At 31.3% G+C, this 20932-nt stretch overlaps 2 protein-coding genes and 1 long non-coding RNA gene across 4 annotated transcripts in view; 2 read left to right on the top strand and 1 right to left on the bottom strand.

Moving 5' to 3' along the window:
- Positions 1–2485: 2485 nt before the first annotated feature.
- LOC143195046 (uncharacterized) lies at positions 2486–9788 on the bottom strand. Its single transcript, XM_076401897.1, has 2 exons — positions 9471–9788; positions 2486–3153 (listed from the first exon to the last, which is right to left on the bottom strand). Exons 1-2 carry the CDS (start codon positions 9721–9723, stop codon positions 2546–2548), a joined length of 861 nt encoding a protein of 286 aa, XP_076258012.1. The 5' UTR covers positions 9724–9788; the 3' UTR covers positions 2486–2545.
- LOC143195068 (uncharacterized) lies at positions 3944–4196 on the top strand. Its single transcript, XR_013005462.1, has 2 exons — positions 3944–4071; positions 4128–4196. It is a non-coding gene; the product is annotated as an uncharacterized LOC143195068 (long non-coding RNA).
- A 39-nt stretch (positions 9789–9827) lies between the features above and the next one.
- Positions 9828–20932, top strand: part of LOC143195037 (uncharacterized) — a 31849-nt gene continuing 20744 nt past the window's right edge. The window contains exons 1-3 of one of the 2 annotated variants that reach the window (XM_076401882.1): positions 9828–10058; positions 14310–14660; positions 16803–17063. In XM_076401882.1, the coding sequence (XP_076257997.1) occupies positions 9918–10058; positions 14310–14660; positions 16803–17063 (753 nt within the window). In that variant the 5' untranslated portion in view covers positions 9828–9917. The remainder of the gene's footprint in view (positions 10059–14309; positions 14661–16802; positions 17064–20932) is intronic. The other variant, XM_076401883.1, reaches the window with a different exon arrangement.

The following is a 20932-nucleotide window of genomic DNA, read 5'->3' as shown; positions in this document are numbered from 1 at the left end:
ACATATTTTGCGATTCATTTTTATATATAAGATAAAGCTTTAAGCATAAGAGAACATTAAAAAATCAAAGCCGATTAATATATTCCCTGATTAATATGTTCGAAAATCTGTACATTTATAGATATATGTTAAATGTATATAAATATAACAAGAAACCTACAATAAATATGTAGGCAATTACAAACAGCAGTGAACCCACGTGATCTGTCAAAACGTCGCAATGTTGCCCCACTAACTCTGAGTTTTAGCACATTTTGACTTTGACATATAACAAAACTGTAATCTAAATAAAATAATTAAATAAATATACTGTTATTCAAATATAATATATTTTAACATTATAGTACATCTTGTGTATATATTATCGTAGAACTTAAAACTACAGTTAATATATACAATATACAGCCCCAAATAATACAGCCCCAATAACTTATATGTTAGAGTTGTTTTATTATATTTACATTAAAATTTTTCCATACTAGTATAAGTAGTCCTAAGCGCGTTTTTTACGTGGTGGTATCCCCCGAAGGCCTAATCCACCTAACTAACTAATATATATCTGAGTAATTTATTTTATTTTCATTAGAGAGCATATTTACCTTTTACGCTTAGTTCTTGTCATTTTAAGATTACTGTATTTCTCGTTAGTTTGTTTTGTACTATATTTAATCACTGCATTATCCTTAATTAATTTGCCATATCTGCAAAACCGTTAGTCTTATTTCTCACCTCATACATTTTAACTAAACGTTCATATATAATCTGAACAATAACACACATGCTCATAAAGCTACTGTTAAATACAATTTATAGTTAAAATATATTAATTATATTTTGACCTTTAGTTGTTTTCCCTTACATCGCCCTGTATTGGTAATTGTCAGCAGTAAATCATAAAGAAACATTCATAGAATTTTATTCATTCACTATCACCTTCAGAAACATTAATCAAGTGAAAAACTAAGCTGTTTATTTCCAATCTATCAAAAACTTGCTCACGATTCCACCATTTGTCAATTTCTACTTCAATGTGTCTGATCGAGCTCTTCCAAACCGAAAGTGTTGTTTTCGACAATGCCTTTTCCATAAATCCAGACCGTTCTGGTTTGAATATCCTCCTCGACCTGAATGTGTATTGTAATAATTCTTTGCAATACTCCATATCAACTCAATTGAATTAAATATGCAGCGATAGGGAGGAAAAGGTAACCTTCTGTGGCTATAAGATTTAACAATCTGATCGACCATATATATTTTCTTAAGCTTATTTCTAAAAATATAGGTTGCCTAAAATGCAATTAAATATTTCACTAATATTTACCGACTACCAATTTGAAATAGTTCATTCTTTAACATGGTTTCTTCAAAACTTATTTTATGTACTTTAATATATTCCTTAATTGCAGCCTTCGTTGATGCATTTGTTGAGATTTTCCCCACCAGTGTACTTGGTATGGAACATAGTCCATAACAATATCTAATTGTTAATTCAAGTTCCTTAAAAGCTGATTTTCAACCACTGCAAAAACAAGCTATGATTCATTTCTCCATGGCAGTCACCCTTGGACTTAGAAGAAAACACCAGTTTTTGAGTACTTTAATAGTACTAGTATAGTACTGGTACTAGTAATTAGGAGTACTTTCCAGACTAACAATTTTCTCTGGAATAATTGTATTAAATTATGTTTCGATTGAAAAAACTACTGTTTTTATACATTTAAAATATTTGAACTCTGACGCAGCTAACATCAAGCTGATCTTGATTCGTCACCTGTTACGCGTAAAGACGCTTTCTTTTCGGCGTATTTAAGATTATATTGTTTTTTATTTTTTGAGATATTTTAGTGACGGTGCCCTTACTAATATTCATTGCAGCTGCTTGGCTGAATTTTATTAAAACAAAGCGTTAAACTTACCGATTGATAACCCGAAAATATTGTCTGACTCTAAAACGAATTTTCAACTTCCAACAGGCACATATTGATGACGTTCACTACAGTTTTGAATAGACTCTATATTTATTATTGCTATAATCTCAATCAAGTTGTATTTTGGTACTATTTAAAGTAAATCTGCATTTGTTCGATCACAATCTACAAGTTGGTATTAGAAGGGCATAACCTTTTACTATAATAATTTATACCAACATACGTTAGTCTACTAATTTTCTCTATTATATAACTAATAATTCTGTTATCTCAGAAACTAAATGAAGATCAACGTAAAAGAAAAATGTACTTATGAATTGCCATCTAAACTTTACACTTGTAAGGAATATCGCACTTAACTACTATCACGTGTTATCCCTCACCGGGATTCCAACTCATTCCGGAAATTGGACCATGCGTAAAAGGTAGGTCAACAATATAGTGGTGGTTTTTAATGCATATTCTGGTCAAGATGGCGTATGTAAAATTTCAATTTTTTCTGTACGATTATAATAATTGGCATTAATATGTTATATAACCTAAAATAAAATAACGTATCAGTATATTAATGTTTATTATAATACAAAAATTTTCTTCAGCATTCAGTTCAATTTAAATCAGTGCAATCCATTCTTTTCCGACGACTCTTTGGTAGTTTCACACTCTTTGGACAGATCTGTGTTCTTCTTCTTTCTGAAAAATTTGGCAATTCTATCACCAACATTCCATTTCTTCTTTTTCAAACTGATTCCGCCTTTTAATGTCCTATATTTGGAAGCGAACGCGGATCTCGCCTTTGAGCCGCTGACTCTGGGGAATGTCATCATTTTCTTCGTTGCTCCTATTGGTTTTTCTGTGGACTCTCCGCTGAATTCATCCACTTGTAATGATACTTCTTCGGTAGCCGGGGACAAGATATCATCTGAGTCGTTTCGTGGAAGAGGAACTTCTTCAGGAGGAATACTCCGATAGCATTTGAAAGGGATATCATGCAATTGGACGCAATCGAGCTCGATAACATCGATGACGGTTTCTTCTTCTTTTGTCAGCGTTGGAATTAGGTCGGGCTGTAAGTTGGACTTACTGTCAGTCATCATGATTCTCGCCAAGATTTGTTTCGAGTTCTTCACCAAGTCCGTTAGTCGATTCTTTTTCTCAACTGGAGGATGGAATCTGACCGATTCGGGTTTAACCAAAGTTCCACTACTTTTCTGATCACCGGTTCCTAAGAGAAGAGATTTCTTTTATTATTATGAGTTACATGCCTAATACATCGTCATTGACGGACCAGTAATAGTTTATTCTGTTGCCAATAATAATGCGTGCACCAATAATTCCTCAGTTATATTTGAAATTTGTTTCAATTATTTACAAAACATTAATAAATAATATAATTAATAATAAATAGTTAGTAACAATATAAAAATATAATAATAATTTAGTACAGTTTAATAATAATTTAGTATAACAAATAATAAAACTCACAGGCTTTTTGAACGGGTAAACGTAAAATCCAAATGAATCATTTAATGTAAATACTTCACAGCAATGAGGGAAAAGAATGTACTCTATATATCAATTGAATCGCTTTTACTATTTTTACCTACATGTGTAATGATAGCTATAATTCTTTAGGCCACCACAAATGCACCCACGCTGGATTCTAAGGGGAACTACGCTAGAGAATTGGTACAATGCGATTCCGGGTATAAAAGACCTGAACTACGATATCTCTTTCTCGCTCTCTCTCTCTCTCTCTCTCTCTCTCTCTTCCTCATTACTATTTCAATCATGTGTTTAACAGTTCCATATGTCCTTGACCTAACCTAATATCCTGTCTATCCTCCGACCGACCACATGTAGTCTTTAACATCGAAATAAAGGGCTAGACGACTAAATTGAGAGGAATACCAAAATATAGGAATTGACAATGAACTCAAGACTTATGAAAGCCCAGCTCAAACTTTTTTGCGGAATCCACATTTTCTAGACGTTTCGTTTATTTAAATGCGATGGAAAATGTTATTTTAAAATGCGGAACCATTGCGGTTTGACTACTTATCTGGTAAAAAAGAAATGTCTTCTGTGGCATCTTGTGACGACGGAATTTTTGCGACAGTGAATCTTACTGTGTATATGATAGGTATATCTGCAAGCTGTGTTGTTTACGATGTGATAACTGTGAAACTGTTATTGCAGATGTTTACTGACGTTAACTGAACAAAATGAACAGTATTGTGGCAAAAAGACCAGCAATAGCAAGTAAGAGACGTAGTTATTTTCGTGCGACAATGCTCGACAACAAAATATACACAGATTGCAGCTCGAAGGGTAATTTCTTGGCTTGACTGGCATATGTCTTTCTGCCAAATCAACATCGTTCTTTTGACGTACCATCACGTTACCAGAAAGAAAATGTTGTAGAAAATGATGAAACATATTTTGATTAATATATATTGTAACAATTTTTTCCAAAGAAAATTAATTATAATATTTGCAAGCACCTAGTACATTAAATAATTTGGAATGAAATGTATGCAAATTTTGTATAGAATCCGACATCAATGAGATTAGGGCCACAGAGTACTCAATTTCTGAGATCGCAAACGGGCTAGTGCCCAGATAGGTAACATTTCAATATATAAAATAAGATATATTACCACTTCTGTCAGAATTCATGTCATCAATTACTAAAAAATTAGATAAATATAATGAATATCCTAAATTGCTCTCTTGGATCGGGTTGCTGGTAGTAATGATGAACGATTAGCTCGCCGGTAAAGGCCAGCTAAAATGAAACAACTTATATTTATTCTGGTCCAGTACAAATTAGACTTTAGAACTAGTGATTTGATTGTGGATAATGTTTTAATGCTATAAATTGAGCTCATATTTCACGGTTTTTTATACCTGACAATTTATTCAGATCCAGCGTTTACTTTATTTTATTTTTATTTCTTATTACCCTTAATGTTTTAATAATCTACTCAATAACTAATAAGTTTTCATCATGATAATTCCTGTCTTATGGTAATTTACACTTACTGTGTAAAATATCTTATTCTTATTCCAAATCTTACTCTAAAATTTAAACGATGTAGTCTATTGCACTTCATAGTTATCACGCACCTTTAGCAAGTACATTGGTATGCAGACAGCAGACTCTTTCGAAGCACTTAACACTAAAGCTATAAACTAATGATATATTATGGAGTGTCGACAATGTACGAAACAATGATGACTATATTAGATTTGCTAGTAAGGCACCATATCTGAATTCCATGGAACCAAATAGGCTTAACTATTGATTTTTACAGCAATATCTTGTTATCTAAGAATAACTTAGACTTTCATCTGACAAGCTAATATATTTGGTATAGTTTAAGTCCAAGTTATTTTCATTTAGCAAATATGGTATTCTTCCAAGTCGGTCTAAATAGTTGCCAAAAGATTCGGTATCGTCCACCTGTGGGATTTGAAAACTGTTAACAATCACTTATGGAGATATATTTTACGAAATTTTAAAATTATAATACATGGGAAGATTTTGCTTCATTGGCTCGAATCCGCCAAGTTTTCAGTCACAGTTCTACTTAAAGTGATGTGGTTGGAGTTTTTTGATGTTATCAAGAATCCCATATCAGCAAACTACAGGTGGTACAATATTATATGTATTGGAGTACATAGTTATAGTATTTCACCTTTTAGATCTCCTGAATATATTCTTGGCATTGAAAATAGTCTCCTAGATCATCTGAAGATGTTCTAGAGAGTATTTCGTCAATGGGTATCGGGTTTGTGTTGTTGTGGAAGGACCAGCTAGACGACTGTTCTGCAAATTCTGAGTTCCCCACACATGAGTGGGAGGAGGGATTGGTCATTTTGATTTGGTTGACTTGGGAGCTGGTGGGCATCTGTATCTCGAGTAATTAGCGGTGTGTGGTTCTCCACAGTTAGCACAATTTCCTGCTCACTTGACGCAGGCCGAGGTAGCTTGTCAGTTGGCCTATGAGTGACCGTAGATTTGGCAGTTGAAACATTTTATGCGCGTGCCATTGCTGTGTTGTGCTTGCACTTTTACCACCTGATACATTAGGCGGTCGACCGCGAAGATGCGGCGTTCTTCACGGGGGACAACCACTTGCACGATGGCAATTTCCCACCCCTCTTAGTTTTCCACCATTCTACGTGAATGGGATTGAATTCGAGCTTCATGAGTGCAGATCGGACTTCATCGACTGAGATACTTTCAAGAACGGCCTTGATAATCGTTAGAAAATGTCGTTTCTCCGGTGGGCAGAAATTGTGATAGACGTATTTTCGGTCGTTAAGGATATTGATCATCATCCTGTAGTCGTCAGGTGTGGGGGAAAAGAAAGCTACCCCTTCGGGCTTAGTTTGTATGGACCCAAACTGAATACCTTGGAAAGTCAGAATGCGAATCAGTTCCGAGTACGCATTTTTATCGCGGAGGATAATAGGCTGAACTCGGTTTTTTGTGGTGCTAGCTGCAGTTGGATCGAGGTATCATTGGATTGAGTTAGAATAGTTTGTTTGTTAGCGCTTGTTGTGGTGTGATCCATCGGTTCAATGATACGCGTCGCGTTAGTTTGCGGAGGAGCGGAAGAAGGAGTAGAAGCTACTACGATATTACTACTGAACAAAATTTCAAAAGCAGACTCAACCCTATTTTGATCACAGCTTGTCCCTTTGCATGTTGCTTTATGCTGCCATTTAGGTTCGATTCTTCGTCGGTTGTTGTCGTTGATTTCAGCCTTCTCTGTCCTTTTTTTCGGCGGACAGGTTGAAATTCTCCTTTGCTGTCAGAGCCTGATTCGATCTCTGATTTTCCGGTGTTGATCATCAATTCATTATCGGCTTCGCCGGTCGCCATTCTAGTGTTAATCAATTGCGACATTTGATTTTGTAATATCGCAATTTGTGCCTCCAGGTGCCTGATATGCACGTCTTTTTGTTGTTTGGGCATTTTGGCTGCATTTTTTGTTCATTTTGTCGATTTTGCTGAGGCACTAGGTTTCGGCCGCGCCTATTGGCCGGCCATATTCGCGGGAAACTATACTCATGCTTGGAGTATGCACAATTTCCTTAAATAGTTACGGTATGCTACTAAGTTCACATACCACTATTCACACTGAAGTCACCAGGTGTTTTAATACCACCACGTGTTCCTTCTGATTCTCATTGTCCACGCATCGTGTTTTATTGTCTCAGTTCCTCCCTCGGGTTGTTAGTGGTGGTGGACAAGGCTGGTCCAAGAAACCCTTTTCTGTATCCCAATTCATTTACAATGTCGGAGTGGGAAAGACACTTCCAGTTAGAAAGTTCTGACCCCTATAGAACATGTGCGTTTCGGACTCTTCGAAATTCTGGAAAATTCCACGATATCGGGTCTTCTTGATGCTTTTGGTTGCAGGCACCATAAAGAGTCCTCTATCAGGTCTAACTTCTTACACGCTTCGTCTAGTCTCGGTACTTGAATCCCTATTATCCGAAACACTCGACAACGAGCCGATGGGGTATCCTTTTTGTAGGGATGTACAGTTTACTCGGTGCCTTTCTTGGTTGGCTTAGTTTCACTAGACACTCAATATAATGCGAATGTTTTATATTATCTCAAGTCATAATTCATTTCTCGTGTTACAAATATTACGAAAATTAGTTCAATGCTCTAATAAATTTGACCCCTAAACTATTCAAAAGAAAAATATTACAATGTTCTTAAACAAAAATTTAAACGACTTTCTTAAATATTAAATAACTATAATTTGCGTTACAACAATGTCAATTCATTGACAATTTTTTTAAAATTTTTTATCGATGGTTTCAATAGATTAGAATGAATAGTTTCGCAAGATTGTAGAAATCGAATAAAAAATACCAAAGTTAAAGCTCGCCTTGGTTCACTTCATTCAAAGTAATATTATCTATAATTTAAGTACAGTACACCCCATTTTTAGGTAGAGTAGAGTAGGCAGTTTAATCTACGAAGCTATCGGAGAGGTTCTCCAATATAAGCCATGTTCCTCTGACTTATTATTTTTGAGGTATGATTTAATATAAATAAATATTGCAATTAAACTAAGTTATATATAGCAATAGATTAAAGATAACGTGATAAATATATCAAACTGTGACGAAATAAACATCCTTAGTATTTGAAATTTCGCTTCATAAAAAAAGAATATTATAAGTCTATAATATTATTAGATGTTTGCACGTATATTGATCAGCGAAATTTATTTAGTGTAAATGCAAGATATTATTGTAAATAGCATTTTAACTGTTCAATTCTATATTGCGGACGTTTCTCTACATAGAATAACAGTTTTCGATTTATTATCATTGAGTTGTTCAGTCTATATGAACGATAAGAGTAGAGTAAAGTAGAGTAGAGTAGAGTAGAGTGACGAATAAAGTAGATCTATTCCGACAATCTGAATCTCAAAAAAGCACAGTTAAGAGAAATTCATTGTCCTACCAGGAAAACTCTATTGAGAACTCATTAACATGGAAGCTCTATGTTCATAGTCATAAAGTCTTTCTGTGTATCGTGGGATCAGCAAGAGGTAGTGTACCACGACCTACTAATAACGAATTAAACTATTATTGAAAATATCTACCTATTATATTTAAAAAAAGTTAAAATAAATTGGGCGACAATTTTTTGCAAAAATGCCAGCAATAGCATACCAGCATCCCCTTGTATAACAACGCTTGGTCAGGTGTTGAAAGATTTGTGAAATATAAATTTTTGCAATTCGAATGGGAATTTCTGCCACACCCAACTTACTTAACGGTCTTAACGCCTTCTCATTGCTACTTGTTCAACTCGATGCAGCATGGCTTGGCTGGCACGCGGTTTCTTTATGTTGAAGAAGCGCGAAACGGATGACGTTAAGAGATACGTCCATGATAAAAAATAACATTTTTTCGAATAACGTTATTATCTTTTTGTGATCCCCTACCTCCATTGTTTAAAAAAAAAGAACGAAACTTAAATATGAAAAACCTATTTGCCCTTGTCTATCCCCGAACATATAGCGTTCATGTATCAGTAATTTTAAATATTAATATAAGAGGATTAATATTAATATAATTTAATATAAGCTGATATATCCAAATTAAGTAACGGAAAGACTAAGGACCAACGCATAAAAATTAACTCCGATATATACGTACAAAACATTAAAATAACATAAAAATAAAATTAACAACAATTATATAATATATATATATATATATATATATATATATATATATATATATATATATATATATATATATATATATATATATAAATTAATAAATTGACTAGCTATCTTACAGATGCATACAATTATTATTATTATATATTACAAATATATAATTATATTAAAATTCTAACATTTATGTCGTGCGGCTTTTTTTAAGTTAATAGTTCTAATAGCGTTATACCAATTTACCTATAAATAACTGTTTAAAGTAAAAAAATCATTAGAATACATGCAAGCATCTAATATTTTAATGAAATAAAATACCTACCTATTAAAGGTACCATTGTTTTTTCTTTACTTTCTCTTCGGTTTGATTTAGATTTTGATTTAAGCGCGTCTACCGTCATGTTACTTGATACAGCTTCAATGCTCGACGCACTACGAGATTTCTCCATTGCGTTGTTGACTATCTCCAACACGATTTCTTTGGCAATGTTGCTCGACGAGAAGCCCTCGCACTTCGCCATGGTCTCAGCCTTTCCATCCCCCGTCCCGATTATATCACAGGTTACAGCGGCCATGTTCAGGTCCCTCACACCAAGCTAATGTCAGGAACGGAATGGATTGAATTGAGACGTTGGTCTGACATTTCCCCTGCTTGTGGCACGGGCAACGATTGACGTTTCGATCCAGACTTGTCATAGGTTTAGGCAGCAAAATTACAAGATGTATATTGACTGAATTATCAGAATGAATCTCCGTGTAGTGACAGACAATGCTAACACGTAGAGCAAAATTTCGGTACGACGATGAAGACGTGAGAAGTCAACGGTCACACTATACGAACGTTAGCAAGGCTGAAACATCGACTTCGAAGAATGTTGAGTTGTGTTTAGAAGTGGAAATGGATGACGAAGTAAGTACTATCTTCCATATACTCAGTATTATACTACTTTTAAGATAAATTTTTGTTTATTGTGTCACTAGATATAGTTTTTGCCAGTACTAGCCCATTTTTTAAATTATAAAGCATATGGAACATACGTGTATTTCGGAACCATTTATTTACAGTCTAGTAATTTTTCCTTTTTTCTTCAAGGCCAAATCGAAACTTAATTAGCGTTTGATAATTTTTTTAGCGTTTGATAAGTTTTGATCGTTTCTTCTTAACGTGCTGTTTCCACTTGAGCTTGGCATCCAGTGTCCTGCCCAAAAATCTTATGTTTACTGTGTCAGCATACGAAATTTCTCTAGAACTAATTTATTGCTAAGCAATATAATTTTGCAGGTGATATCCATATGTATATATAGTATTTAATTTATTTAATATAGTACATAGCAATTAATTTAATTTTCCATTACTTGATCCACTCACTAATATTATTGGCAACTGTGTGTAATGTTTTATAATATATTTACAGTTGTTTCAGCTTGTCCTTATTTGTAGCGAATAAGGTAGTATTATAATCCATTGTAGCTATTCTCTCCATCGCATTTTGGAATATCAATGGTAAAGTAATTAAAATATTTGTACAAAGACACTACCTTGCAGTATACCCGCATACATGAGTTCCAATTTTGTATATTCATTGCCGTTTTTCTTAAATATATGTCTTGTCTCGATACAAGAGCCAGTATAGAAAAGAGGAAGGAAAGTTAATAGTGGGCGCTGTGACTTGTATTGAGTGGGTATAAATTACCAGGGATCAAAATAAAGTTTTTCTTTTGTTCCAAGGCCATAAGTGGTGTATTAATTCCGTCCCGTCCCGAATCATAAGTGATTCGTAAAAGGTTATGGGCCCAGAATTCTCGGTGTAAATGAGAAGCAATAGTAGGGGGACGACGAAAAGTGCAGGGGAATGGAGATTAGGTAAAGTTTTTAGTTCGGTGTAATATATATATATATATATATATATATATATATATATATATATATATATATATATATAATTATATATACACGAAAGAAAGTGAAAGTAGCAAGATGGCTCTATGCAACAGACGGAAATTAATTGCGGAGCACTAGAGCACTCAAAGATCAACGACCATCAGAAGGAACACCAGAAAACTAGATACACCTGCTCTTGAGTTATCAGTCAGAAGGAAGGAAACATTGTAATCAATGTAGTAAATAGAAATGGAATAATTAGTTTAGAAAATTAATCATGTGTATAATATACAAGGATCAATGGAGCACTAGTAAACTAGTAACATGGGATCCAACAAAATTATCAGTAGGATAGAAGGAAACATTGTAATCAATGTAGTAATTAGTAATACAATAATCAATAGTTCAGAAAATCGACCACGTGTATAATTTACAACGATCACTGGAACACCAGTAAACTAGTAACATGGGGTCCAACAGAATTATATGTAGGATAAACAGAAACATTGTAATCAACGGAGAAGAGTTTAGAAAATCAACCATGTGTAAATTGTAAGGGCCAGAGAAGTATTGAAAACTAGAAATAAAGGGTCCAACAGAATTACAAGTAGAATGAAAAGCTATTGAACCCAATGAAGAAGAGTTTAGTTAGAAAGCATTAGAATTTGATATAAATATCAATTCAATACAAGTGGATCCAAAGTGAAAGATAAATCAAAATGACGTTTGATCGTATTGTAAATGGAACATTAGATCTAGATATTTAAATCAAGAAATTGGAGGATTTAATTCTGAATCAAGATACGATAATTTAAATTGGGCATTGTATGGATTGAGAAATTCATCTAAAGGTTGGAACACAAAATGAGGACACGAAGAACAAATAGTGAATTTAATGGAAAGTCTTTCATTAGAAACACATAATATTAAGTCGACTATAATAAAATAAAGTTTCATTCCAAGTCTATAAGTGGTATACCATAATATACCATAAGGTCCCGAATCAAAGTGACTCGTAAAAGTTTTTTGACCGATATATCAATATTCGTGTTAGCCGACATTTTTCGATATTATTTCAAAAACAATTAAAGATATTTCTTAAACATTATAATAAATCGTATAAAATGTATCATTCTCAATAAAACTAAAAAAAAATAATGGTACTTAATTTTAAAAATTTATTAAATGTATCGCTACTTTTTAGAATATTTAGAAAATACAGATATTTCTTGAAGCCGATATATCAATATTTTTATTATTCTTTAAAAATATCCTTATATATTTTGTAGAATATCGATATTTTTCGTAGTTATTGAATAAAATCGATAATTTTTAAAATATAAATTTATCAAAATATAGATATTTTTATTGGTGACCGAAACCCCTACTCTGAAGTAGGGTTGTAGGGTTTGACAGGTATAGCTCATCTGGTTACGCCATTTATTTCTTAACTAGTATTCGAAGTACTCGTGCCACGCTTTGCCAGGCTTCAGCCTAGAAATACAGGTGAACACATTTCTTTACAAATGTAAGCGTAATACAATATACTTACAGAATGGGTTGCTTTTCTTTAGTAACTGGTTTGAGAATAGCTTCACTAATAGTTTGGGCATTATCGTTGAGCGTTACTCACGGAATTCGCACATTTCTACAAAATTGCGCTATATAGATACATATCTCAGTCAGTGGCTGTGTAGTGTTAAATAATTCCCTTACCAACTATTTAAAGACTTTCCAGTTTCTCTCTTTTTTTCCTACTCTGTATTTTCATTGCATTTAGGCTAGTTTTAATAGTTTTGTCGAATTAACATTTTATCGCCTAAAGTTAACTTAAATTTGATTTTAATTTAATCTTATTAATTAAGCATAAAGATATATCATAAAAGAAATCGAATACACTAATGACTAAAAACAATAATTATAATATGTAGAAATGATAAATTATTAAATTATTTTAAAAAAATTCAATTGTTAAATAAAATTAAATGACAAAAAGAAGTTATTACATTAATAATTACTAGAAATTGGTTAGGTAATATAAAAGATATAATATTCATAACTAATAACAGAGTATCTATGACAAAACTATTATCAGTTTATAATACATAGATGATATATTACAGAAGAGTTCCTCTAGAATTAAATATTCAATATCAGATATAGATTTTTTTTTCCTCAAACGCAGGTTGCTAAATATCTGGCATGTACTTAGACCAACGCATAAGGCATCCATATTTATTAAATGAAAACAAGTTGGGTTTGTCGGGCGCAAATGGAAATTATCCTCAGAAAATAAAATATTAGTGTACATATTAGGTTTATTTAATCTTACGGAATATATAGCAAATATAATACATCCATCATTCATTGATTTGAAATAAAATGTTGCATGCCATATTCGATGTTCTGTACCAAGTCTTCAATGATGTAGAAAGATATTCCTCTATAAACTATAACGAATTGTTAACTCTTAGCATTAAATACTTCTAAAAGACACCCCAATGTACTTACTAATCAGCTAAATGCGCGTGATATGTGTAGATTAAAACGTTTACCGCCATACGATATGATTAAAAGATATATAACGGCTTTAGAATAAAATTTAAAATGAAATATTTATCAGAGGATCGCTCACTGGAGTGATTTTTTACACATAATAATAATCATAGAATACGTACTGCCATAATAAACAAATATATAGTTTTTTGATTAACGTTTTCCCAACTAATACTCATAACACACACAAAACATACCCGTAAATAAAAAACCAAATCTTAAACTATTTTAAATGAGTACTAGCATTTGACTTTATAAATGATGAATTAGAAATAATATTAGAAATACAGTAATATATAAAGAGGAACACATTCATGAATTAAAAAGAAAACTGAGTTGAAAACATATCTTGTTACGAATAATGATTGGGATATCTGACAAAGAAAAATACTAAAGAAATACGGTAAAGTGAAGATATAAACAAGAGGTAAATATGGGAATAATGTATATAGGGCTTAAATTCTTAATTTCTTTTCGAAAATGACTGTTATTTTTATATTTATATTTTTTATATTACAAATGTAATATACTGTAATAATCTGTATAATCATACACCATACTAATGTACAAATGGTAATGACAAACTTAGCATTATATTAATATAATATATATTGTAACAATTTTTCTCCATAAATGACCTTCTTACATGAAAATAAATCAGAGTACATGCAAGCATAATAATATATTTAGCATTTATTTTATTTTAATTTTTTATATCTCCAGGTAAGAGATATAATAAAAAGCCCAGATAAATGCCAGTCGGCCTTACTAGACGTTACCGTCATAAAACCCAAAGGATTGGACAAGTTCACAACAGAAAAGCAGACGCTGAAAACCGAAGAGGTACGTCAACTCATAGCTTCGATGAATTTGACCAATGACGGTAAAAAAGAACTGATAAAAAAACTGTTCGGTGCAAATGAAGATAAGCACTATGGTGGAATTGGTAGACGAAAAACTTGTTTATCTCGCAAGGGTAGATGTTCAGCCAAGAGATCATCCGTTAAAATGGAACAAGGTGATGTTCTTTCGGCGACCGATGTCCAATCCGTTGTTTGTTCTTTACATAATCAGGTAAATATTTGTTCTAGCTTAGTTTTATTAGATTATTAGATTGTTAGATTGTTAGATTATTAGATTATTAGATTGTTAGATTGTTAGATTATTAGATCATTAGATTATTAGATTGTAAGATTATTAGATTATTAGATTATTAGATTATTAGATTATTAGATTATTAGATTGTTAGATTGTTAGATTGTTAGATTGTTAGATTGTTAGATTATTAGATTGTTAGATTGTTAGATTATTAGATTATTAGATTGATTATTAGATTATTAGATTATTAGATTATTAGATTGTTAGATTGTTAGATTGTTAGATTGTTAGATTATTAGATTATTAGATTATTAGATTATTAGATTATTAGATTATTAGATTATTAGATTATTAGATTATTAGATTATTAGATTGTTAGATTGTTAGATTATTAGATTATTAGATTATTAGATTATTAGATTATTAGATTATTAGATTATTAGATTATTAGATTATTAGATTATTAGATTATTAGATTATTAGATTATTAGATTATTAGATTATTAGATTATTAGATTATTAGATTATTAGATTATTAGATTATTAGATTATTAGATTATTAGATTATTAGATTATTAGATTATTAGATTATTAGATTATTAGATTATTAGATTATTAGATTGTTAGATTGATTATTAGATTATTAGATTATTAGATTATTAGATTATTAGATTATTAGATTATTAGATTATTAGATTATTAGATTATTAGATTATTAGATTATTAGATTATTAGATTATTAGATTATTAGATTATTAGATTATTAGATTATTAGATTATTAGATTATTAGATTATTAGATTATTAGATTATTAGATTATTAGATTATTAGATTATTAGATTATTAGATTATTAGATTATTAGATTATTAGATTATTAGATTATTAGATTATTAGATTATTAGATTATTAGATTATTAGATTATTAGATTATTAGATTATTAGATTATTAGATTATTAGATTATTAGATTATTAGATTATTAGATTATTAGATTATTAGATTATTAGATTATTAGATTATTAGATTATTAGATTATTAGATTATTAGATTATTAGATTATTAGATTATTAGATTATTAGATTATTAGATTATTAGATTATTAGATTATTAGATTATTAGATTATTAGATTATTAGACAATTGACTACCACAATCAAAAAAAGTAAGATAGTTTAAGAGTTGTTTTTGGTGAATAGGTGTTATATTTGCCATTATTATACGAAAATTTCATTATTATTTAAAATATTTAATAATTCTGCCTTGTACATCCATTTTAGTACTGTTTAACTTAAATATCCGAAATAGTTGTGTCATAAACTTAAAATACTGCTTAATACTTCAAGGCATTATTTTGAATTAAGTTCAAGTTAATAAGTTGTTAAGTTGATACAAGTTATGATAGTATACGGTTAAGCAAAAAAAACGTCCTTTGGCACAAGTAAATAAAGGCCAAATTCAAATAGACAGTGTTCAGGTGTATTTCCTCAACTTGAAAATTTCTGATTTTCAAATTCCTATAATTTACAGCTACTTGAGCCTTTGGTCACCTACAGCTTGATCTACTTTGCTGAAACTGTGGAACGGTAGATTAGTAAACGCAAACCTATCTTCTTTTGACGCCAATTTACATGAAATTCAGCAAATTAAATACATTCACGAAATGTTACTGATTGGTGGTCATTAGTATATGTATTTTATTCGTCGATGGTTACTGAAAGACCTCTAATAAGGTCTTATGAGACCGCAAAACAATGTCAATAAGCTATGCTACATTCAACTATATACCTACCGATGTCCTTAAACTCAGTCAACTCGCATCATCTAAATTGACGTCTGAATTGATGATGACATCGAAATATAGCAATGTTGCCGCATCAAGTCTAGGTTCTATTTCATTTTGACTTGGGTATATAACAGAATCCTAATCTAAATAGATTATTGAAAGCAAAATAATTTTATCAAATATAATTTATTTTAACATTATACTATATCTAATGAATATGTTATCGAAGGACTTAAACTATAGTTAATTATACAGCCATAATAATTTGTAGGTTAGGGTTGTGTTTGAAGATCTTAACAAATAAATTATTACATAAATATATAACTTTATTTTTAGAAAGGTCCATCAAGATATATACGACCACATCAACAAATATATACTACACCCAAAACGTACGATAACATACGTCAGATGTTCGCTTGCACCAATAAAGACAAAGATCGCACAACAGAAAAACCGGACCAGCCGTGCTTGTGCCAAAACTGTGCCATAGTTGGTATTCTGACTGACTCCCAGAAAAAACCTTTCGCTACGGAACCGATACCCGAGACCAAACCCAGCCAGGAAAAATTTAGGAAACCGGCAAGAAAAAAATCTGTAAGAATTTTAATTTTGATCTAAATCGTATCGTTAAATATAATGTTTCGATAAATTTAAAAATATAAACATAAAGTTGTGAAATTGTAAAATAAATAACTAAAAAATGTAAAACAAAAAAAATTGATTAGTTTAATCAATAGTGTTGATTTTTTAAATTAATTACATCTTACATTAGATATGCTTAGTAGAAATTTAATTTACGTTTAGTACAAATTTAATTAAGTTAATTTATTACTACTGTTCCGTTGTACTTGCATCAATACTAAGCAAGACGAGTACGGGATAAGTACATCAATATGTATTTCCCAAATTAAAATAAAATTAAACTATTTAAGCTAGAGTTAAGATTAAACACTTATACATCAGACAAGTTCATGTGCTTAAACATGTGCTTTAAATCCATTTGATTTTGAAGCTATTGTGCAGTTCTTCGTTGGTTAATAAATGAATAGGGATAAATGAATAATAAGGAATATATATATATATATATATATATATATATATATATATATATATATATATCAAGCAAATCAAAACATTCTGTATCGGTCTGAACAAATAGTAATTAGGAAACGTTATGTCTTGGATTAATTATTATGGTAGCTATTTTTCCCTCCTTTTATATTTTTTGCATCGCATGTAAATGCTTGGAAGCAGTACACTCATGATATCGCTTGTTGGGTTTAGACAGACCACTGGAATCGTCGGCCGAATTCTAGACTAAGATACGACTTATGAAATAGTGCGCGATATCGTTAGCGAATAGGCTGTATTTACCTTATCCTCATCTGGAGGTCAGCCTTGTGGAATATGAATATCCGTCAAGTTGACGATCGCTGAGAACTTCGGTTTTATTATCTATTTATAAACCAAAACAAATAATGCAATTAAAGTTAACATTATAAAATCCTCAGATAGTACTTATATCTAATTTGAGATATTATTTTTGAGTTTTTAATTCATCATATTACTCTGCGATCAAATATATTTTTGAGGATAACCGTTGCCTTATCTTCGTTAAATTACCTTTGAACTTATAATACGTTATCCTGTCAAGATTATTTAATGATTTATAATTTTATACACTTCAACACTATTCTATTATATAGTGTCTAAAAGCAATGTGCTTGAAGTATTACAATGTATTAGTACATCTTGCTATACAAAGGGAGCGTATACATAGAACTAAACTATGTACATGATAAAATAAACGTAAATGGTGAATTAGATAATGTAAATTTAAATATAATAAATATAAACGCATTACAAATAACCACAATTTAAATACAATTATAAGATATATAAGATTAAAAATGTGAATAATATGTATAAACATAAAAGTTATAAATTTTATTTATGACATGTTTTTGTTGACATATACACGTGAGAGATATTATTTTATTAAACCACTTACTACGTTCTATAACAGACTTGGAATTGAGGACCTCTTATACAGGTAGAAAATGCTACAAGTACAATTAGTCTACGTCTGACAAATTGACCTCTTCAATCAACATTTAGTAGCGGTATATTCTGAACTGCATACTTGCATCTAAATTACAGTGAACAATATTATCCAACACTAATTCCAGCAATGTTTCGTGGCATACATCCTGAAATGACATAATTGTGCCAGGAATCCATGGACTAGGAGTATTTTTCAAAGCGTTTAATGAGGTTTCCTATTCTACTAGTTTACGTCTAGGTGAATTTGAAGACCTTCAACGCGCCATTTCTGACCAGCGATGCGACAGCATCGATTACGATACTTTTATCTTATTAACACTATCTGGCAAGACTAAGGAATGTTTCGAGGAAATACAGAACGATTACCAATCCAACGTCAACATTTCTTCTTTTCACCTTATGATCTCTTAGTAATTCGTCTAATGCTGTCAAACAACAAAATGTTTTACTTTATTTTAAAACTATTTTAATCGTCCGAAGGAGGTGGCAACTTAATAGATCAACATCTCAAGCGGTACTGCGTTTCCATACCTGTTAAAACATAAACGAAACCCTATACCTAGCCATCCCACTTATCATATATTTCAGTCTAAAATAATCGCATCGTATTTTCTTGAACAAGAAGTGCGGTATCAGTCATGCAAAATAACATATAGTCTATTCAAAGTTATTTTTGCATACGTCATCTAAATTTGTGACGTCAAAACCTCGCAATGTTGCCGTATCAACTCTGAGTTTTAGTTCAGTTTGGCTTTGACATACAACAAAATTTTAGCTTAAATAAAATAATGATACAAACATATATAGTTTATTTTAATATTATAGTACATCTAATGCATATATTATCGAAGGACAACTACAATTAAGAACACAGGTATAATAGTTTGTAGGTTTGAGTTGTTTTATTATATTTATAATGAACTCTTTTCCATACCACCCGTGAGGTAGAGTTCTAGGGGCGTTTTTTTAATGTAGTGGTATCCCCTGGAGGTCGAATCCACCTAATTAGCAATTATATATCAAAGTAATATATTTTACTTTGACTACAGAGCATATTTACCTTTGTTCCTTTAGTTCTTGTTTCCCTCGATGGTGGTGTTTTTACTTGTCAAGTCGTGTTGATATTATTTGATTTATTTCTTCTGCTATTACCTGTGTACACCATTCATGATTCATTCATTGTTGAATTCTGCCTAATGCATTTACCATATCTACAGAGCAGTTAGTATTCATCCTCCCCTCAAACATTATAATCTAATGCTCATATTTAATTCTGAACAAATACAATCATATCTGTACACACAAATCTTTCACACCCTACAATGCCATTTTCTACAGTTATACTCTATTAATTATGTGCATACGTTTAGTTGTTTTCACTCTCGTCATTCTGTCGCAGGAATTTCCAGCATTGCATAGCATTATCACAAATTCTAAAGTTTAGTCACTGTCACTTTCCGAGTCACTGTCCAAGTTGAAAAGTATGTTCACGATTCCACCATTTATTAATTTCTTCTTCTGTATATCTTATCGAGTTCATCCAAAAGGAAAGTGGTGTGGTCGACAATGCTTTCTTCCACATATCCAAACAGTTCTTGATGGAATATTCTTCTCGACCAGCATGTCTATTATAATAATTCTTTGCTAACCCCCATATCAACTCGATCGCTCGAAATGCTATTGTAATTTTTACCTTTTTCCATCAAGTATTGTTATGTTTACAATTTTTATGTTACTGTCTTGTCAAAAGTGAAACTTGACTAATTATTTCACACCGTATATCTTGATGAATCAAAATACACAAAGTCAAATAATTTATCTTCCTTGATATTATTGTACGCCTTTAAAAATTTAATTCTTTTTTAGGCAATATCTGGAAGTTCCATTAGACCTTTTCGAATGTTATCTTTACCATTTAAATCATATGGGCCGTAAAAGTGTATGAAGGGATGATTTAGATACTTCAAAAAGTTGCATGTCCCTAACTCTTTTATGTATACTTTCCAGACTAACATTTTGCTCTGAAATAATTTTATTAAATTATGTTTGTATCGATAAAATAGCTTGTGTACTCACTGTTCTGATACATTTCGTATGTTTGATCTCGAATAGAGTCAATATCAACATGGTCAAGATTCGTCACCCACTTCAAATGTAGACCAGTTTGTTTATTTGGTATTATTGTTCTTCATTTTGTAAGCCATGTTAGTCAGAGTATCCACACTAATATTCAGTGTTGCGGCAACACTCTAAAAAACATTTTCAATAAAATTGCAGCAACATATAATATTTAATATCATCAATATATACATACCTAACGAAATTTACGGGTAAAAGGGGTCATCCATTATCTCGTTCCTTTTCAAAATCATTTATTATAGACGCTATCAGTTCTTGAC

Source organism: Rhynchophorus ferrugineus, unplaced genomic scaffold (genome assembly GCF_030347505.1).
Source record: "Rhynchophorus ferrugineus isolate W39M unplaced genomic scaffold, kcgeb_rfMv2 rfM4, whole genome shotgun sequence".
In the NCBI taxonomy this organism is placed as follows: Eukaryota; Metazoa; Arthropoda; class Insecta; order Coleoptera; family Curculionidae; genus Rhynchophorus; species Rhynchophorus ferrugineus.
The sequence above is the reverse complement of the archived record's forward strand: the minus strand, read 5'-3'. Positions and strand labels throughout refer to the sequence as shown.

Coding starts and splice junctions, on each gene's coding strand:
- LOC143195046 (XM_076401897.1), bottom strand. CDS start 9,723: ATGGCCGCTGTAACCTGTGATATAATCGGGACGGGGGATGGAAAGGCT. Junction 3,154..9,470: donor AACAATGGTACCTTTAATAG/GTAGGTATTTTA, acceptor CTCTTCTCTTAG/GAACCGGTGATCAGAAAAGT.